The following is an 18,359-nucleotide window of genomic DNA, read 5'->3' as shown; positions in this document are numbered from 1 at the left end:
TTACTGTTCATTGATACATTCAGCCCTGTCTCACCACTGGTTACTACTTGGAATATGAACAAGAGACTCAATGTCTTCTACCCCTTATTGGTTCCGTAACTAATTGACATTTTTCTGAGACTTAGTTGCCTGCAGCCTACTCTGTGGTACTGGTTTTGTGTTACTATTCTTTGAAAACAACACAGTGACTCAGTCTACGATGAGGAGGGAAAAGAGCATGGGAGTTTATTAGAAGGATGTTAGGCAGCTCACAGAACCAGACTAAAGGCTAAACGAGGTTTCACAGTGGACAGAAGCCGGGATCTCTGGGGCTCTAGGTGATAGGAACTAGTGGACATTCATTGAAAAGTTTTAGTTTCTGGGGTGAATCAGCTCCAAAAGTTGGCTCTATGCCTTTCTATCTAAAGATGCAAATATATGAAAGAGTGACACAGGTCATTTGCCTACACCTAGGCCAGGAGCAAGCAGGTTTTCAGTTCCATTCCTAAAGCCTGCATGCAGTGGAGGCTGTGAACTCCAGAACAAAACTGGGATGCTAGTATTAGAAGCGGGAATGTGTGTTAGACACGGGTACTGTATTTTAATACTGTCAGTAAAGGCTAAAGTAAAAGCAACATCAGGGCTTCCCTGGTGCCTCAGTGGTAAAGTGTCTGCCTACCAATGCAGGAGATGTGGGTTTGATCCCTGGTCTGGGAAGATCCCCTGGAGAAGGAAATGGCAACTCACTTCAGTGTTTTTGCCCAGGAAATCCCATGGACAGAGGAGCCTGGTGGGCTACAGACCATGGGCTCGCGGAAGTTGGACACGACTTAGTGACTAAACAACGACAAAAGCAACGTAGCCTTTTCCTCCATTCGGATATGTCCTCAGGAAAAAAAATTCCGAAAGCTGAATTATTTGGTTGAAGAATATGTTTTATCTTTTGACGACTCTTGGTACATGTTTTTCAAATTGCTTCCTGAAGGCTTTTACTGTTCTGTACTACTTTGACATTAGAATGCTGTAAAAATCCTTAGTGCAGTGATTAGGACTCTGTTGAATTGCCTGGGTTTAAATCCCAGTTTCTCCATTTACTGCCTGTGTGACCTGAGTATCCTCATCTTTAAAATAGAATCAAGATAGTACCCACCTCGGACTTACCTGGTGGCACAGTGGATAAAGAATCCGCCTGCCAGTGCGGATCCCTTACTGCCATAAGGGTGGTGGTGTCTGCATATCTGAGGTTATTGATATTTCTCCTGGCAATCTTGATTCCAGTTTGTGCTTCTTCCAGCCCAGCATTTCTCATGATGTACTCTGCATATAAGTTAAATAAGCAGGGTGACAATATACAGCCTTGACGTACTCCTTTTCCTATTTGGAACCAGTCTGCTGTTCCATGTCCAGTTCTAACTGTTGCTTCCTGACCTGCATACAGATTTCTCAAGAGGCAGGTCAGGTGGTCTGGTATTCCATCTCTTTTCAGAATTTTCCACAGTTTATTCTGATCCACACAGTCAAAGGCTTTGGCATATGAGTCTCAGGATATATTAATAGATATTAGTACATGATAAGTATATAAGTACCCCCAAATTTAAACTTATTATAAAGAACATATACTTTCTATACATGTTTATAATAGCTTTACTTCATCCATAAATTTTACATTTTTGTGTTATAAAATTTATTAGTCTTTGTTTTAATGACTTATGCACATATTCTAAAGGATGCTTAAATCAGAATTCATATACTATCTGATACTGTTTTTAATATCTCCTAGTTTTAAGTCATTTTTGTTTTTTGATTAAAATGTAAAGTAGAAAACAAGAAAGGCTAAGGAAGACATTATAATAGAGGCAGGTTCCTTAATGCATAAAGTCATTGCAGTTTGAATCAGAACCTCCACAGGGTGGAGGTTACTTCTGAAGTTCATGTGGAAAAATACTTCAGAGACTATTGAGAAAGAAAAATAATTGGAGGACACTTAAACTCCCAATTATTAAAAAGCACCATAAATAGATTAGTAGGATGAGTCTAGAAATAGATCTGAGGCAAGATGTAACATATGATAAAAGGTGACATTTCAAATGAAGAGGGAGAGCAGGAATTATTCAGTATTTTTAGATCATTGCAGAATATCTTTCATAATATATTAGTGCTTTTGACAAAAAACGTGATTTAAACATTAACATTTCTTTGATTACCCTTTTTATTTTTAGCTTTTTTCCTCCCTTTTCATCTCATTTTAGGTGCTTTTTGCCAACAGCTGAATTACTTGTATACTGTAGGTAAATTTTGTTTTTCTTAATGTGCTTAAGAACTCTTTTTTCTGGGAGTTCACTTTGTTCTCATTATATTTAGCTGCAGAAAACAATCTTTTCCAGTTTCTTTAAAAAAAAAAAAAAAAGGAAAGGTTTTACCTAGAGCCATAAAATAAAGGTCTAAAGAAACATACCATACTCTAGGCTGAGCTTCTAAGGAATGCTGTCTGTAACCGAACTGCAAAACTGCATGGTCTATAGAGCTGTCTGCTGGGATCTGTGTTTGCAGAATTGATGCCTTTTTCCTGCTGCTTTTTTTTTCTTTTAACTTAAAAAAAACCCTGAAATATAGCATGCATACATAAAAGGCCGTAACACATAAATGTACATAATAAATAATCATAAAATGAACACCATCCAGTTAAGAAAGAGAACATTGCCTGAACCCCAGTAGGCCCTTCTGATCTCATATTCCTCACTTCCCCCAAGGGGCAATCAGGATCTTGACTTAGGTGATTATAGTTCTGTAGTGATTTACTTACTTTTCTTAATAGTTTGCCTGTTGCCTGTAAACGTGAGAGAGAGAGAGAGAGAGAGAGAGAGAGAGAGATTTTTTTTTTCCCCTGAAGAAAAGCATGCTGTATGTATTCTTTTATCTCATACTTCTTGTGAGATTCTTACCCATGGTGTGTAGTATAATCTATTGTTATTTTGAAGGACATTTGAGTTGCTCATTTTAAGCCCAGATGAACAGTGCTGCTCTGAGCATTCATAGGTATTGTGTGCACATGTGCATTAATTTATAGTGTATACCCAAGGGTGATGAACAGAGTATGCCTATCTTCACCTTTACCATATAATGCCTAGATGTTTTCTAAAGTAGTTGTACCAGTTCATACTCCTACCAGTAGTTGATGATAGAACATGTTATTCCACATTCTTAACTTACTATTGTCAAATTTTATGCAGTCTGATAATTATGTGTGGTATCTTGTTGTGGCTTTTAATTTGTATTTCTCTGATGATTAAAGAAGCCAAACATCTCCGCATGCTTCTTGGCTGTCTGCATGTCCTTGTTTGTCAAAGCCTGTTGAGGCTCTTTATCTGTTTTTCTGTTGAGTAGTCTTATTGATTTGATTTGTGGAGCCTTTTATGTATTCTGGATACTATTCCTTTGACCCATATATGTTACAAATGTATCTTCTTCCATTCTGTGAGTTGTCTTTTCACTCTAGTATCTTTTAATGAATAGAAAGTCTTGATGGTAGTACAAGTTCACAATCATTTTATTTTATATGGCTAATCCATTTTTTGTCTTTAGGAAATCCTTCTTTACCTTGAGATCATGAATGTACCTTTTTGTGCATTTTCTGAGCATTTTAACTTTGCATTTCACGTTAGGTCTTTTTTAAAAAATGAGTTTATTTTGGCTTTGCTGGGCCTTCCTTGCCGCACACAGGCTTTCCCCAGTTGCGGTGAGCAGAGCTGCTCTCTAGTTGCCGTGTGCAGGTTCTCACTGCGGTGGCTTCTCTTGTTGCGGAGCACGGGCTCTAGGGCCCGAAGGCTCAGTCGTTGCGGTGCATGGGATTAGTTGCCCTACTCAGTTCCAGGAGCAGGAATTGAACTCGTGTCCCCTGCATTGTTCAACCTGGATGAACCTGGCGCCACTGCGCCACCAGAGAAGTCCCTCATGTTAGGTCTTTAATGTATCTGAATTGATTTTTTGTGTTTGGCATCAGGAACTTAGAGTTACTATTTTTAAATTTTGTCCCAGTTCCATTTATTGCATGTCTGTCTTTTCTCCACTGTTCATATATCAAGTGTCTAAATATGCATGGATCTGTGCTGTTTTATTTGTTTACGGGTTTTCTACTTTTCCATGAATGTCTTATTAGAGATTTGTTAGCATTGTTCCCAGATATTTCATACCTTTTGCTGTTACTGTGGATGGGATCTTGTTTTTAAAGTTATATTTTGTAATTTTTTCTATTTTACAGAAATAGAATTGATATTTTATATAAGTATTTATATCCATTGACCTTATTGAACTTTATCACTGCCAGTAATCTAGCCACAACTGTTTTCTTTGGGGCTTTTTTTTTTTTTTTGCAGCTCCACTTGGTGTCTCTCAGGCTGTTTGCTTTTCTCTTAAATACATAATGGTAATAACAACAACTAGTGTTTTTAAATTTTATTTATTTATTTTATTTTTGGCTCTGCTGGGTCTTTGTAGCTGTGCACTTTTTCTCTAGGTGGTGAGTGAGGGCTGCTCATTGCAGTGGCTTCTCTTGTGGCTGAACACAGGCTCTCGGGCTTCAGTAGCTGTGGCTTTGAGTCTTCAGAGCACAGGTTCTGTGGCTTAGTTGCTCTGTGGCCTGTGGGGTCTTCCTGGACCAGGAATTGAACCCGTGTTCTTGCATTAGCAGACAGATTCTTAACTACAGAGCCACCAGAGAAGCCCGCAAACCAATGTTTATTGACTACTCACTGTGTGTCTGGTACTGCTGCAGATGGTTTTACGTGTGTACGTGGCATATGCACATGAATTTCTAGCTTCGTCAGTATTGGCAGCTGTTCTGGTTTCCCTCAGCAGTTGTTTCCTGTGCTGCAAGAAGTCCTCTGTTGTGAGTGACAGGTCACTCTGGAGGATGGATTCCTGTATCATGTGATGGGCCGGGGAGATGCACTGTAGGGTTCAAGAGATGGCTTTTCGGCATATATAATTTTGGAGAAGAAAAGAACTAGTCAGTCTAGATATATTAGAGGAGGCTCATGGCTATAAAAGTTGAGTGGCACCTCATCCACTTGGCGGGGGCGGAATTTATCTCTTCTCCCACATCCCTTTGAGATCCTGTTGTTCCCATCGGCAGACACACCACTTTCTTTAAAAGAGAGCAGAATTGAAAGAGACACACGTACCCCAGTATTCATGGCAGCACTATTTACAATAGCTGGGACATGGAAGCAACCTAGATGTCCGTTGCCAGATGAATGGATAAGGAAGTTGTGGTACATATACACAATGGAATATTACTCAGCTGTAAAAAGGAACACATTTGAGTCAGTTCTAATGAGATGGATGAACCTGGAGCCTGTTACACAGAGTGAAGTAAGTCAGAAAAAGGCAAATACTGTATATTAATGCATATATATGGAATTTAGAAAGATGGTGCCCATGATCCTACATGCAGGGCAGCAAAGGAGACACAGACACAAAGAACAGACTTTTAGACTCAGTGGGAGAAGGCGAGGGTGGGATAATTTGAGAGAATAGCTCTGAAACATGCACATTACCACATGTAAAATAGATGACCAGTGCAAGTTTGATGCATGAAGCAGGGCACCCAAAGTCAGTGCTCTGGGACAAGCTAGGAGGATAGGGTAGGGTGGGGAGAGAGGTGGGAGGGGAGGTCAGGATGGGGAGGACACATGTATACCTGTGGTTGATTCATGTTGATGCATGGCAGAACCATCACAATATTGTAATTATCCTCCAATTAAAATAAATTAATTAAAAAGAAGAGAAGTATTATAGTTAGTACTGAGGCTTCCCAGGTGGTGCTATTGGTAAAGAATCCACCTGCCAATGCAGGAGACATAAGAGATGGAGGTTCGACGCCTGGATTGGGAAGATCCCCTGGAGGAGGGCATATCAGCTTACTCCAACATTCTTGCCTGGAGAATCCCTGGACAGAGGAGTATGGCAGGCTACAGTCCATAGGGTCAGAAAGAGCTGGACATGGCTGAAGCGACTGGCATGCACGCACTGTAGTTAGTACTGGCATCTTAGGCACGTAAATGTTTCACCTTTTGCCATGGGAGTTTAGGCACTCAGTTTAAAACTCCCACAGTTTTAAATGAATCTGCCAAGCTTCCAGCATCCATTCCTTACTTCAGCCTTTGTCACTGCCTCTTTCAACTTTCCTGGAACTCTGTTAACAAGGAATACTGATGTACTGCCTTCTTTACTGACTGCTTTTTCCTCATGTTGAATTAAAAATTTTGCATTCTGATTTTTTTCCCCTCAATACAGTTCCATGTGTTTAAAATTTCAGGAATTCCTCAGATTTCTTATGACCCTTTTCTGTGTTTCATGACTGTGTTTCAGGACTTTTTATTATTTGTAATCTGTCCTTTCAATAGGATTTTGTGGGGAGAATATGTCAGTGTTCAGACTTTGTTTGCTATCTTGAACTGTAATTTGTTCAATGTTATAGAATATTTTATTCTTGTAGCTCAGTCGGTAAAAAATCTAGCCGGTAGTGCAGGAGACCTGGGTTCAATCCCTGGGTTGGGATGATCCCCTGGAGAAGGAAATGGCAACCCACTCCAGTATCCTTGCTTGGAAAATCCCATGGACAGATGAGTGGTGGGCTGCAGTCCATGGGGTTGCAAAGAGTCAGGCATGACTGAATGACTACACTTCATTTCATAGAATATTTCAGAAGTTTTAAATGATAGTAAGTATAATCAATATAGGTTTTGGAATTAGATACATGGGATCTTTGCTGCTTAAAATATTTGAGTTATTTTGAGCAACTTTCTTAAACGAAGTTTTGGTTTCTTCATCTGCAAAATTAAAATGATGGAACTGATCTTAGCTTATTGTTAGTGTTATGAGATAATACAGGTAAAGCTCTTAGCACAGGTAAAGCGCTTAGGAAGTGGTATCTAGTAGGTGCTTGGTAAATGTTATTTATTAGGTTATGAATATTCAGCAGAGTTATTTTAAAAACAAATCAAGTGGCTTTTTCTGAAAATCTTTTTGGAGAAAAATGAATATAAACAGATGATAAGCTGCTGCCAGTATCAAACTTTTAACATATCCTTGCTACTAAATGTAGTTAAGACTAAGACTTATGTGGAATTACTAAACCTATGACGTAACATTTTTCTCCTAAGATTGCCTTGATGGTCACGATATAACTGCATTATCTATAAAATTAATTTATTAATGTAAGAATGAAGGGATTAACATAAGTCCTTCTTTACTAGCTTTCAAAATATGTTTCTTAAATATTTTTGTGTGCTAATTCAGATTTTAATATGCTAACTCAACGTAAGTTGCAGTTTTTATTCTGCCACAGTAGTTATGTATACACCTGAAAGTAAAATTTTTTCATTTCTATTACAGCAGAATGGCCAAAGACTATGACAGGTCTTCCCAGCACGTCAGGGACAACTGCCAGTGTGGTCATCATCCGAGGCTTGAAGATGTATGTTGCTCACGTGGGCGACTCAGGGGTGGTTCTTGGAATTCAGGATGACCCCAAGGATGATTTTATCCGAGCTGTGGAGGTGACACAGGACCATAAGCCAGAACTTCCCAAGGAAAGAGAACGAATTGAAGGACTTGGTGGGAGGTAATGATTGTCCTCTGTCTTTCCTCTCTCGGTTCTATTTAGTCCTTTTCTGCTTTACTTACCAGGTGGACCTACTTCTCCCTTTCAATGAAGTTACAGATTTTTAGCTTGCCTGGTGAAGTATCCATGTATATTTATAATTATTTTATTATTTTGAATTGACTGATTTATTTCTGATAAATGGCTCCAAAAGGAAATAATATCTTAATGGCACTCAAGTAACAAAACATACAGGGATTTATTTAAAGCCTTTTGTATAAACACTAATCAGCATGCCCTTCAGAATCTGGACAAAGCAGCCCTCAGAGTTTCAGAATAGAACAATTTGAATCTATTTTGGGGAATAGAATTTTGTTAGAATTAGCCTTCAGTTTTCCTCTTTGATTTGTAAGTTTCATACGCGGCAAACCTCTGTGTTATGTTCTCAGTGTGTTTTGAGACAGTTTGTAAACTATGAAGTGAATTTGACTTAAGCATAGTATTTTTATGATACAAACTAAAATGCAAGGTTATTCTAAAAGCAGAGGAAGGAATAACGTAAGAAAATTTAAAAATCATTCCAATACTAATTTTAAAAAAATCAAGGATCTGAGGCAAGTTAACAGAATCCAATGTTTTCTAAGTAATCATTTAACTCAAGTCTTCCCATAATATTGTTACTTTTTTCTCCTTTCTTGTTTTTATTAAATAATTTTTTTTTCAGAGAAATAATAAGCTGAAGGAAAGAATTAACATCCTTAAATTACCAAGAGTTCAAAAGATCAGTAAGAGAAGCAGTAAAACCCTGCCAGATTCAGATGGCATAAAGGAGAAGTTTGAAAGACAGAAAAAATTAAAAACAGTAGGAACATTTGAAAAATATTTAACATTGAAGTGAAGTTCTATTTTTTGTTATTGAGTTAGCAATATTTTAATTGTAATGGGTATCCTGTTGCTAGGATTATATATTGGTATGACCTATACAAAATACAACATACCACTAACTTTAAATTTATATAGGCTGAGTAATTTCAGGAATCTCCTCTAAAGAAGGAATATGAAAAAAAAAAGAAGGAATATGAAATGTGGACCAAAATGTCTAAATAGAGTTATTGATTGCAGCAGTGTTTATTGACTGTTAATTCAGCTGAAAATAACTTGAAGGCCCAACATCTGGAAAATGGTTAATTACATTTAATTATATTCATAACAGTGGATATGATGTGAACAAAATTTTTAAAAATCATGGTATTATGAAAATTTTCAAACATTAAAGTAAAGGTCAGGGAATTCCCTGGTGGTTCAGTAGTTAAGACTCTGCACTTTCACTGCTGAGGGCCTAGGTTCAGTCCCTCCTCAGGGAACTAAGATCCTGCAAATTGCGTGGCACGGCCAGAACAAACAGACAAAAAAGTAGAGGGAGACTAGTATAATGACCTCCAATACATATGAGGAATTTAAAAAAAAATACCATTTTTTTGCCTGTTGCGCTGAGAGATAATTGACGTTATTGTGTAGATTTAAGACGTACTACATGATAGTTTGGTTTAATTATATTGTGAAATATTGCCACAGTAGGTTCAACTAATCTCCATCTTCTCATATAGATACAATTTTTAAAAAGAGAGAAAAAATAAAGGGAAAAAAGTCTTGTGATGAGAACCCTTAGGATTTATTGTCGTAACAACTTTCCTGTGTATTGTATAGCAGTGTTCACTACACTCATCATGTGGTACATTACATCCATAGTACTTACTTATCTTATAACTGGAAATTTGTACCTTTGACCAGTTCCCCCTTTCCCCTGCCAGGAATTTTTAATAATGTAGGAGAATGCTTGTTGGTCACAATAAGCAGGATATAAAATTACATTGGTAACTATTTGTCTCCATGGAGATTGTACCAGTTTATACTTCTATCAGCAATATATGTGAATGACCCTGACAACATAATTATAGAACTTGTTGATCATCACCAGTTGTAGGTAAAAAAAAAAGTCATCTTGGTGATGCTTTCATTTGAATTTATCTTGAGAAAAGTTGAATTATTTTTTATTTGTTGAAAAGCCATATAGACTTCGTTTTCTGTGTGTTTTTGTGTATCATCTTTGTTTATTTATGGGGGAGAGTAGTCAGCCTTCTTTTTGTATTAATGTATAGGAGCCATATACATTAGAGAAATTAGACTTATGTATGTGATGAATTTCAGATGTTGTTTTCACAGTTTGTCTTTTGATTCTGCTCCTGGAATTTTTTTTCCATGTGGAAGTTTATTTTAATGTAGTTAAATTTATCAGTGTCTACCATTATGACTTTTGGTTTTTGTGCCATATATATAATTCCTTCACTCTGAGATTGTTATAAAGTCTTCTATATTTTCTTCTTATACAACAGTTATGAATACTTTGGTCTTAGGAACACTTTACATTCTTAAAAATTGAGGCCCTCAAAGAATTTTTTTGTTTATATGGGTCAGATGTATTGACAACCATATTAAGAATTAAAATGAAGATGTTTCAAATATTTGTTAATTTATTGAAAAATAACAATATTAAGCTCATTATGTGTTAACAGAAAGAACTTTTTTCTATGAAAAAATAGCTGTTTCCCCAAAACAAACATTTGAGAGGATTGGCACCGTTTTACAATTTTGTAAGTCTCTTTCTTGTCTGGCTTAGTAGGTGACAACTAGATTCTTATATTAGCTTCTGCATTCAAATTGTTGTGATAAGGTATTTTGGTTGCAGTATCTAAAGTAAAATCGTATTTTACATAGATATATAGGTGGAAAAGAGAGACTGTTTTCAAAGCTTTTTCATATTTTGTGGGCATTTTTCTTTGATACTGTTCTAAAATTCACGAAGAGGGAATTTCTTAAAGATTGATAATGTGATGTTTGAAATCTTACCAGTAACTTTTTCATATTCTTTCATTGAGAGCCATTGGTGTATCAGTTAAGAGCCATTGGTTAAATAATATCTTTATCCATGCATGATCTTTTTAATAGACTTTTATTTTTTGAGCAGTTTTAGATTCATAGCAAAATTGAGCAGAAAGTACAGGAGTCCCTGCCTCCTCTATGTGAATAGTCTCTTCCACTGTCAGCTCTCTTCCCCAGAGTGGATCATTTGTTATGATTGATGACCCTACATTAACACATCGTTATCACTCAAAGTCAATAGATTACATTTGGGTTGCTTTTGCTGTTGTACATTCTAGGGTTTGACAGATGTGTAATGACAGGTGTCTACCGTTATAGTTTCATACAGAACAGTTTCACTGTCCTGGGAATCCTCTGTGCTCTGCCTCCTTTCCCCTTCCCCTCTTTCTATTCCTGGCAGCCACTGGTCTTTTTATTATCTCCTTAGTTTTACCTTTTCCAGAGTGCCACATAGTTGGAATCATAAAGTATATAGCCCCTGTGCATGATTTTGAAACCTAAGTATTGGTCACTTGTAAAACATTGATTAGCTGGGTTATGCAGATCATCCAAATATTGACATCTTTTATCATACAATATATCAAGTTCTGTAGCTGTTTAAAAACTCCACTGTATGCACATGGTCTTAGTATTATTAGGAAAATAATTTTTTGACCTTGCAGATCCCCTGAAATTGTCTGGGGGACTTCCAGGGGGGTCCCTGAACCATGTTTCAAGAGCCACTTTTCTAGTATTTGTATGGTTTTGTCATTTACATTTTAATCTTATAGCTCTGGAACTTTAAAGTTGTGTAGTAGGGATTCAAGTTAATATTTTTTTCTAACTGGCTATCAGTAGCCACTTGAACAATTCCACAGCCATTCCTTGCTGATTTGAAGGCTTACGAGGCATAAAACCCTTCTATTAGTGGGAAGATGACCTGGAGTTTATCCTCTTCTAGCAGTCTTTCCCTGGTTAAGATAAATGTGGAATGTTGACTCTGTTACAAGGCAACATTGCTCGTTGTAGAAGGATCCTTGAATGGAACTGCAGGTGGATAGGAAAGATTGCTATGGACCACAGATTTCCCTTGGAAAGCAGGGACCTTGGCTGCCCTGTGTGCATGCAGCTGGACTTGTGTGGGGATCGGGAAGTCAGGGGCTCTTGAGACACAGATTCCTGTGGCCTACGAAGCTCACTTGTGGTGGCTGGAAGTTGGCTCCTGGATTTCTGTAAGGATCATTGCTGAAGGCGGCACTACTGGAGCTGCAGTTCTGCAGACTGTGTTTCCTGTCCTGTATCCTGCAAAGTCAAGTGAGCCTGGTTTCGTGCTATGGTTTATTAGGTCCTGTAAGTGTGAAGTGAAGGTCAGTGTGTATCTGAGACCACTGCTGGTAGTTACGTAAAGTGAGCTTTGCAATCATATTTATTGGGCTGGCCAAAAAAAAATAGTTCCTTCAGGTTTTCCCATATGATGATATGGCAGAACCTGAACAAACTTTGTGGCCCACCCAAATTTGGGCCTTTTCTGGGTATCCTTAAATACCAGTACCATACTTTTTAAAATCGAGGCTTTAATTATAATTTTTAATATTGGTAGGCCTGATTCCTTTCATTAGTCTTGTAAAAATTTTTTTCTTTACCATTCTTTATTTTTCTCTATGAATTTTTAATATGTATTTGTATTTAACTTTATTTTTTGAGTTTATGGTTTTTGTGCTGTTACTTAAAATACCATCTGGACAGCTGGACGAACTCTTTGCCATTTGAGAGCAGGTGTCTTTTTGCACAAATTGAGCTATTTTGTTATAAGTTATTTCCTCCTTTCCTTCTGTCCTCACCCTAGGCAACTGGCCAGTGCTCTGTTTTCCCAGCCTTCTGTTGCTTCTCTGTCAGCCCCTGCGTATCAGGCTGATCCTTTTGTATGCCTTTTAATCACACAGGACAATGGCAGGAAGTGCAAGAGAAACAGCATCTTTTACAGCATTGCTTTGGGTTTTTGCTACTGGGTGTAAAACTTTTAGCCAGTGCTCTTTTTTTGTCATTTGTTCCTCTGTTGGTGTTTATGCTCAGAGACCATAACAACTTTGAATATTACGTGTCAAGAGAGCTCCCAGGAGTGTTATATTGAAAGCAATGTGGGTAGCTACTGTAATTACTTAATGTTAAGCCTGACTTTGGGGCTTCCCTGGTGGCTCAGTGGTAAAGAACGTGCCTACAATGCAGGAGCCACAGGTTTGATCCCTGGGTCTGGAAGATCCCCTGGAGGGAGGGCATGCAACCTACTCCAGTATTCTTGCCTGGAGAATCCCATGGTCAGAGGAGCCTGGCGGGCTGCAGTCCATAGGGTTGGAGAGTTGGACACGACTGAAGTGACTGAGCATGGCACACATGCAAGCCTTACTTTTTAGGGAGCAGGTTTAGGAAAGAGCTACAGGGCATAAGGTGTTAGGAAGGCAGAATGCTGGTGTCTCTTTTCCCGGAACTCTTGTGTTTCATAGTTTCTTGTGAATGGTATTTTGGTTGGATATTAGCAAAGATTTGGACAGCAACAAACACTTTTTGTCTCTTTTTTTTTTTTGGTCACGCCACACAGCCTGGGGGATCTTAGATCCTGACCAGGGATAGAACCCAGCCTCCCTGCATTGGAAAAGCAGAGTCTGAACCACTGGACTGCCAGGGGAAGTCCGTGAATGGTAGATGTAGTCTTTACTGTTTGCTTTTTGAGGGTCAGCTTTGAAGAAAGCATAAAATAAAAAGTAACCACCCCCCAACTCGGCCCTCCATCTCCCTAGGGGCTTCCCTCTGGGCGAGGTTCCCTCAGCCCCAGCCCGACCTGCCTGGGCAGGGGATGGAGCCCCTAGCAGCAGGGCCATAGGGATCAGCGCTTCTGTGTCTTTAGGACCAACCTGCTTGCTTTGCGGGGGCGGCAGCGAGTCCCTAGTCTCCTGGGCTGCTCAGGAAGCCCCTTCCCCACGGGAGGCCGAGGTCCTCAAGCAGACCCAGCTGGCCCAGGCCAGGCCCCCAGACCCCAGGCCTCTGGCTTCAGCCCTCCAGCCTCAGCTCCCTAGTAAGTGCCCACTGTGTCCCTGTTCGCACCCCAGGCAGGCCCCAAGGACGCAGACCTGGGGCGGGAGATAGACCCTTCTGGTGAAAGGCTCGCCATTACCCAGCGCTCAGGCGTGCCAGCCAGGTACGGCGGGGCTCCCGTAGGCTTCTGCCCTCCGAGGCCTGTGGGACACCCCTCCCCCGGTGCTGCCTGCCTGCCTCTCCCAGGGAGCCTCAGCCCTGCCCGGGATGCTGCCACGCTGCCTGGGCGGTCCAGCCGGTGCCGCCAGCTCCTGCTCCCTCGCCCCGGGGCCCTGGTGGCTCCGCCCCCGCCTCCGCCCTCGGACTGAGCGTTGCCTGTTGCCCTCGCCAGGGGAAGTGGCACATGGAGGCGCCCAGTTTTGCTGCGGAACACTCACCTGGAACACTCACCTGACCACGGCGGGCCTGCCGCGCTTGCCCCAATAAAAGCAATTCCAACCTCAAAAAAAAGATAACCACCTTTGCTGACTCTTATATGACCTGGAACAGTGTTTCTTTCAGTACTACAAAGTAATTCTCAAAAGGGAGAGTAAATGAGCAACTCTCTTGATATTTATCTTCTATGTTAACATTGGCCAAATTTTCTACCATGTTCTTTACTTGTTTCATTCCCCTCCTGTTCTGTCTGGTTATTGTAGCCCCATGTGGCTGTTTGAACTTAAATATAAATAAATTAAAGTTAAATTAAAAATTCAGTTTCTCATTTGCCCTAGCCACATTGACAGAGCTCAGTAGCTGGGCATGGCTGGTGGCTGCTACATGTTCAAATGTGCGGAGTGAATGTTTCCATCACTGCTGCAAGTCTGTTGGGACAGCGCTGCTCAAGGCGCCTGGCCTGCCCTTGTCTCATGAGGTTTGTTTTATACTTTAGAAAGATGGTTGCAGTTGTTCTCCTTCTGCTATATTCATGTTTTTCTGGACTCAGGGAGATTTTTTTCTCATTTGTATATATTTATGCTTTTGTTCGGAGAAGGCAATGGCACCCCACTCCAGTACTCTTGCCTGCAAAATCCCATGGATGGAGGAGCCTGGTAGGCCGCAGTCCATGGGGTCGCTAAGAGTCAGACACGACTGAGCGACTTCACCTTCACTTTTCACTTTTCATGCATTGGAGAAGGAAATGGCAACCCATTCCAGTGTTCTTGCCTGCAGAATCCCAGGGACGGGGAGCCTGGTGGGCTGCCACCTATGGGGTCGCACAGAGTCGGACACGACTGAAGCGACTTAGCAGCAGCAGCATAGCATGCCTTTGTTTCTCTTAGAGCTTTTATTCCATTTGTTATCTCTTCTCTAGTATCTTCATTCCTTTGAAGTTAGAGCAGTAGTAGAAAAGCCATAGATGGAGGGGAACTGGCTGGCTGCTGCTAATGTCCACAGCATTTCTTAGCGACATTCCTGTGGAGATGGTCACCATTGTCTGTCCCATATTCTGTTTAGTTTCTGAGTTCATCACGTTTAGGGGGACAGAGTCATGCTACTCACAGTCAACATAGTAAACTATTGAGACTCAGGTGTACATCAGGATGGCATACTGCTCATTAATAAGGAGAAGAGTAACTGACGAGAAGACCACAGATGATTGTCAGCTGACCTGCCGTACACTAAATGAAATTTCAGACTATAATCAGAGGGTTTCAGTGTACACGTGGGACCTGAGTGTGAAGACTTAATTTGATGACCTTAATGTCATCTATCGTTGAGAGTCAGGAATCCGGTCTTGGGCATGTATCTATCTGTCAGGTAAACCTGTTATCAGACAGGCTAATATTTGTTTCTTGGAAATGCTCTTTCCCCTCTTCCCCTCAACTTTTTTAAACCTTCCAGGGAAACATTTTTTTTCTTTTATTTATTTTTTTAATTCCAGGCAGATTATGGTTAAATTGATTTAAGGGCCAGTTTCCCATTTCGGTCATTCGGGCATAGGTTGAGAGACCATCTCTACTGTGTTTTTAGTATTACTTTTTTGCTGAAATATTTGACCATATTTCAATATGTTAGGCACCCTGGAGTGTACTAACTACTCTGTGTATTAATTACAGATTTCTCTTGCTCCTACACCAAATTTCTAGGAGGGTTTTCTTGTTCTCAAACTCCCAGATCGCTCTCTCTACAGCTGATCTGTTTCCAGGGTCTAATCTCACATTTCTAAATACAGAAATATCTAAATACATAGGTATTTCTAGTGAAGCATTTCTTATTAATTCCTCAGATCAAAAATACTAAAGCGAAAGTTCTGTTTTCAATACCCTTAAATCCTTCAAAAACTATACAACCTTTTTGACTTCTTTTATGTATTTTTCCCTCTTCTTTTATAACCACTTCTTCCTCCCCTCAGTTTTCTAAGTTATCAAATTATCTTGCTTTTATATACATGCTATCTACTCATTTCTATTTCTCTGTGCTCCCTAAATAATCTCCAAATTCTCATCTTAATCTACCCTATTTTGTCTTTGCCTTATGAACAGGAACTTTGATTTATGCATCTTTGTGTCTAAAGCAGATGATAATACAATCTGATTGTAATAGTTATTTAACATGTGAAACTACTTGAGTTGATATAGTGTGATCACTTAGTGTATTTCTGTGAACTCTTGTCTTTCAGTGTGATGAACAAGTCTGGGGTGAACCGTGTGGTTTGGAAACGGCCTCGGCTCACTCACAATGGACCTGTGAGGAGGAGCACAGTCATTGACCAGATTCCCTTTCTGGCAGTAGCCAGAGCACTTGGTAAGTAGGACTTCGGTTTGGTGAAACCATCTTGGATGTTCTGCAGCATATGGTGGTAAAATAAAAGACAAGACTGAGAATTAAACCCTCATTTGGCACATTCTGAGTGTGTAAATAGATACTGTAGTAAATGATTGAAAACCTAATTGAGAGGAAGGTTAAAGTATGGATTTCAGTGCCATTTGCTCTTTGATCCTGAGTTGTGTTCAATGTTCTGATAGTTTCCATTTCTTTCTAAAGAAGTAAATGTATGCCTAGGTTTGATGTTAGCCTTAAAACTATTTCTAAATGTCCTTTCCTACTTTAGCCCCTCAAATTTCTCTTCAGAGCCTTCAAAGCTCTTTTTTCTTTTCCATTAGCTAGCAGAGTAAATTGTGACAAAATTAACACTTATTTTCTGTTCCATCTTGTTTTGGAAGGAAGGCTAGAGGATTGTAACTATAGAAATATCTTACTTTGGATGTACTAGTTAAGTTTTCTTCTAAAGAGAATTTCTCTTAGAAAACACCATTTTTTTCCTTCTCTCCTTCTTCCTCTAAAGACACTTGAGCACTAACTTGGTTCCGGGTACTGTATTAGGGTTTGGAGTGATGATACAGATACACTCTGCCCTCAGGGAGCAAGAATAAATAGTTGGAGAGATGGGTGATAAAGAAGTAAATCTGTTCTGAACCTAGTATAATATTGCAGGTCAATTATATTTCAGTTTTTTTTAAAGGTAAGCTTGTACATTGTAAAAGGTAAGCGTGTACATTGTAAAAGGTAAGCTTGTACAGTGTACTGTAAACAGTGAGAGACTTTATTTTTTTGGGCTCCAAAATCACTGCAGATGAAAAATTAAAATATAAAATTAATAATAATGCCATAAAATTAAAACACGCTTGCTCCATGGAAGAAAAGCTATGACCAACCTGGACAGCATATTAAAAAGCAGAGACATTACTTTGCCAACAAAGGTCTGTCTAGTCAAAGCTATGGTTTTTCCAGTACTCATGTATGGATGTGAGAGTTGGACTGTAAAGAAAGCTGAATGCCAAAGAATTGATGCTCTTGAACTGTGGTGTTGGAGAAGACTCTTGAGAGTCCCTTGGACTGCAAGGAGCTCAAACCAGGCAACCCTAAAGGAAATCAGGCCTGAATATTCTTTGGAAGGACTGATGCTGAAGCTGCAAATGCAATACTTTGGCTACCTAACGCGAAGAACTGGCTCACTGGAAAAGACACTGATTCTGGGAAAGACTGAAGGCAGAAGGAGAAGGGAACGACAGAGGATGAGATGGTTGGATGGCATCACCAGCTTGATGGGTATAAGTTTGAATAAACTCTGGGATTTGGTGATGGACAGGGAAGCCTAGCGTGCTGCAGTCCATGGGGTTGCAAAGAGTTGGACGTGACTGAGCGACTGAACTGAACTGAACTGATTTGTACATGAAGTAATTACAGATTAGGAAATATGAAAGACAGAAATCACAGGGGTCCTGTGATAAAGAATAATTTAGAAGGGAAAATCTATCTTAGGTAGTGTGATGAAAGTGCTCCTTTTAGGAAGTGTTATTTTAGCTGAGATGTAATGGCTAAGAATCAGATTTTGTGAAGAACCTGTTGAAGAATATCCTAGGCATGGATCCTGAATTGGGAAAGAGCTTGGCATGTTCTAGGAATTATCAAAAGTTGGGAGTTAATTGAGGCAAATGTAAACATCAGATATTTTTGTTCTAGACTAAGGTTACTGGGAAACATTGAAGGATATTAAGCTAAAGAGTAATATTATCTCATTTGCATTTTTTAAAAGATCATGCTACTGTTGCTTGTTCATCTTTGGTATTTGATCAAATACATGTAGTCCCAACCTTCATGGACCCTATAATCTAATGGGGAGAATTGATAATGAGCAAACAAATGAGAAAATTCTTTTCAAAAGCATCAAAAAGGAATTAAGCAATATGATATGCCAGTAGTTGGTGGGAGGGATAGGTGGTGGCCAGGAGAAGAGGTACTTTGGAGAGGATGATTAAGGAAGATTCTTTTAAAAAGTGGTGTT

General features: G+C 39.5%; 1 protein-coding gene across 2 annotated transcripts in view; it reads left to right on the top strand.

Annotated features, from left to right (window-relative positions):
• The window catches only part of PPM1D (protein phosphatase, Mg2+/Mn2+ dependent 1D), a 61,117-nt gene that overhangs the window by 11,856 nt on the left and 30,902 nt on the right, over positions 1-18,359 (top strand). Inside the window, exons 2-3 of one of the 2 annotated variants that reach the window (XM_061390236.1) lie at positions 7,378-7,603; positions 16,194-16,318. In XM_061390236.1, coding sequence (XP_061246220.1) covers positions 7,378-7,603; positions 16,194-16,318 — 351 coding nt within the window. Of the gene's footprint in view, positions 1-7,374; positions 7,604-16,193; positions 16,319-18,359 lie in introns of both variants that reach the window. The other variant, XM_061390234.1, reaches the window with a different exon arrangement.

This window comes from Bos javanicus, chromosome 19 (genome assembly GCF_032452875.1).
Source record: "Bos javanicus breed banteng chromosome 19, ARS-OSU_banteng_1.0, whole genome shotgun sequence".
Taxonomy (NCBI): Eukaryota; Metazoa; Chordata; class Mammalia; order Artiodactyla; family Bovidae; genus Bos; species Bos javanicus.
This window is presented reverse-complemented; position numbering and strand designations above follow the sequence as displayed.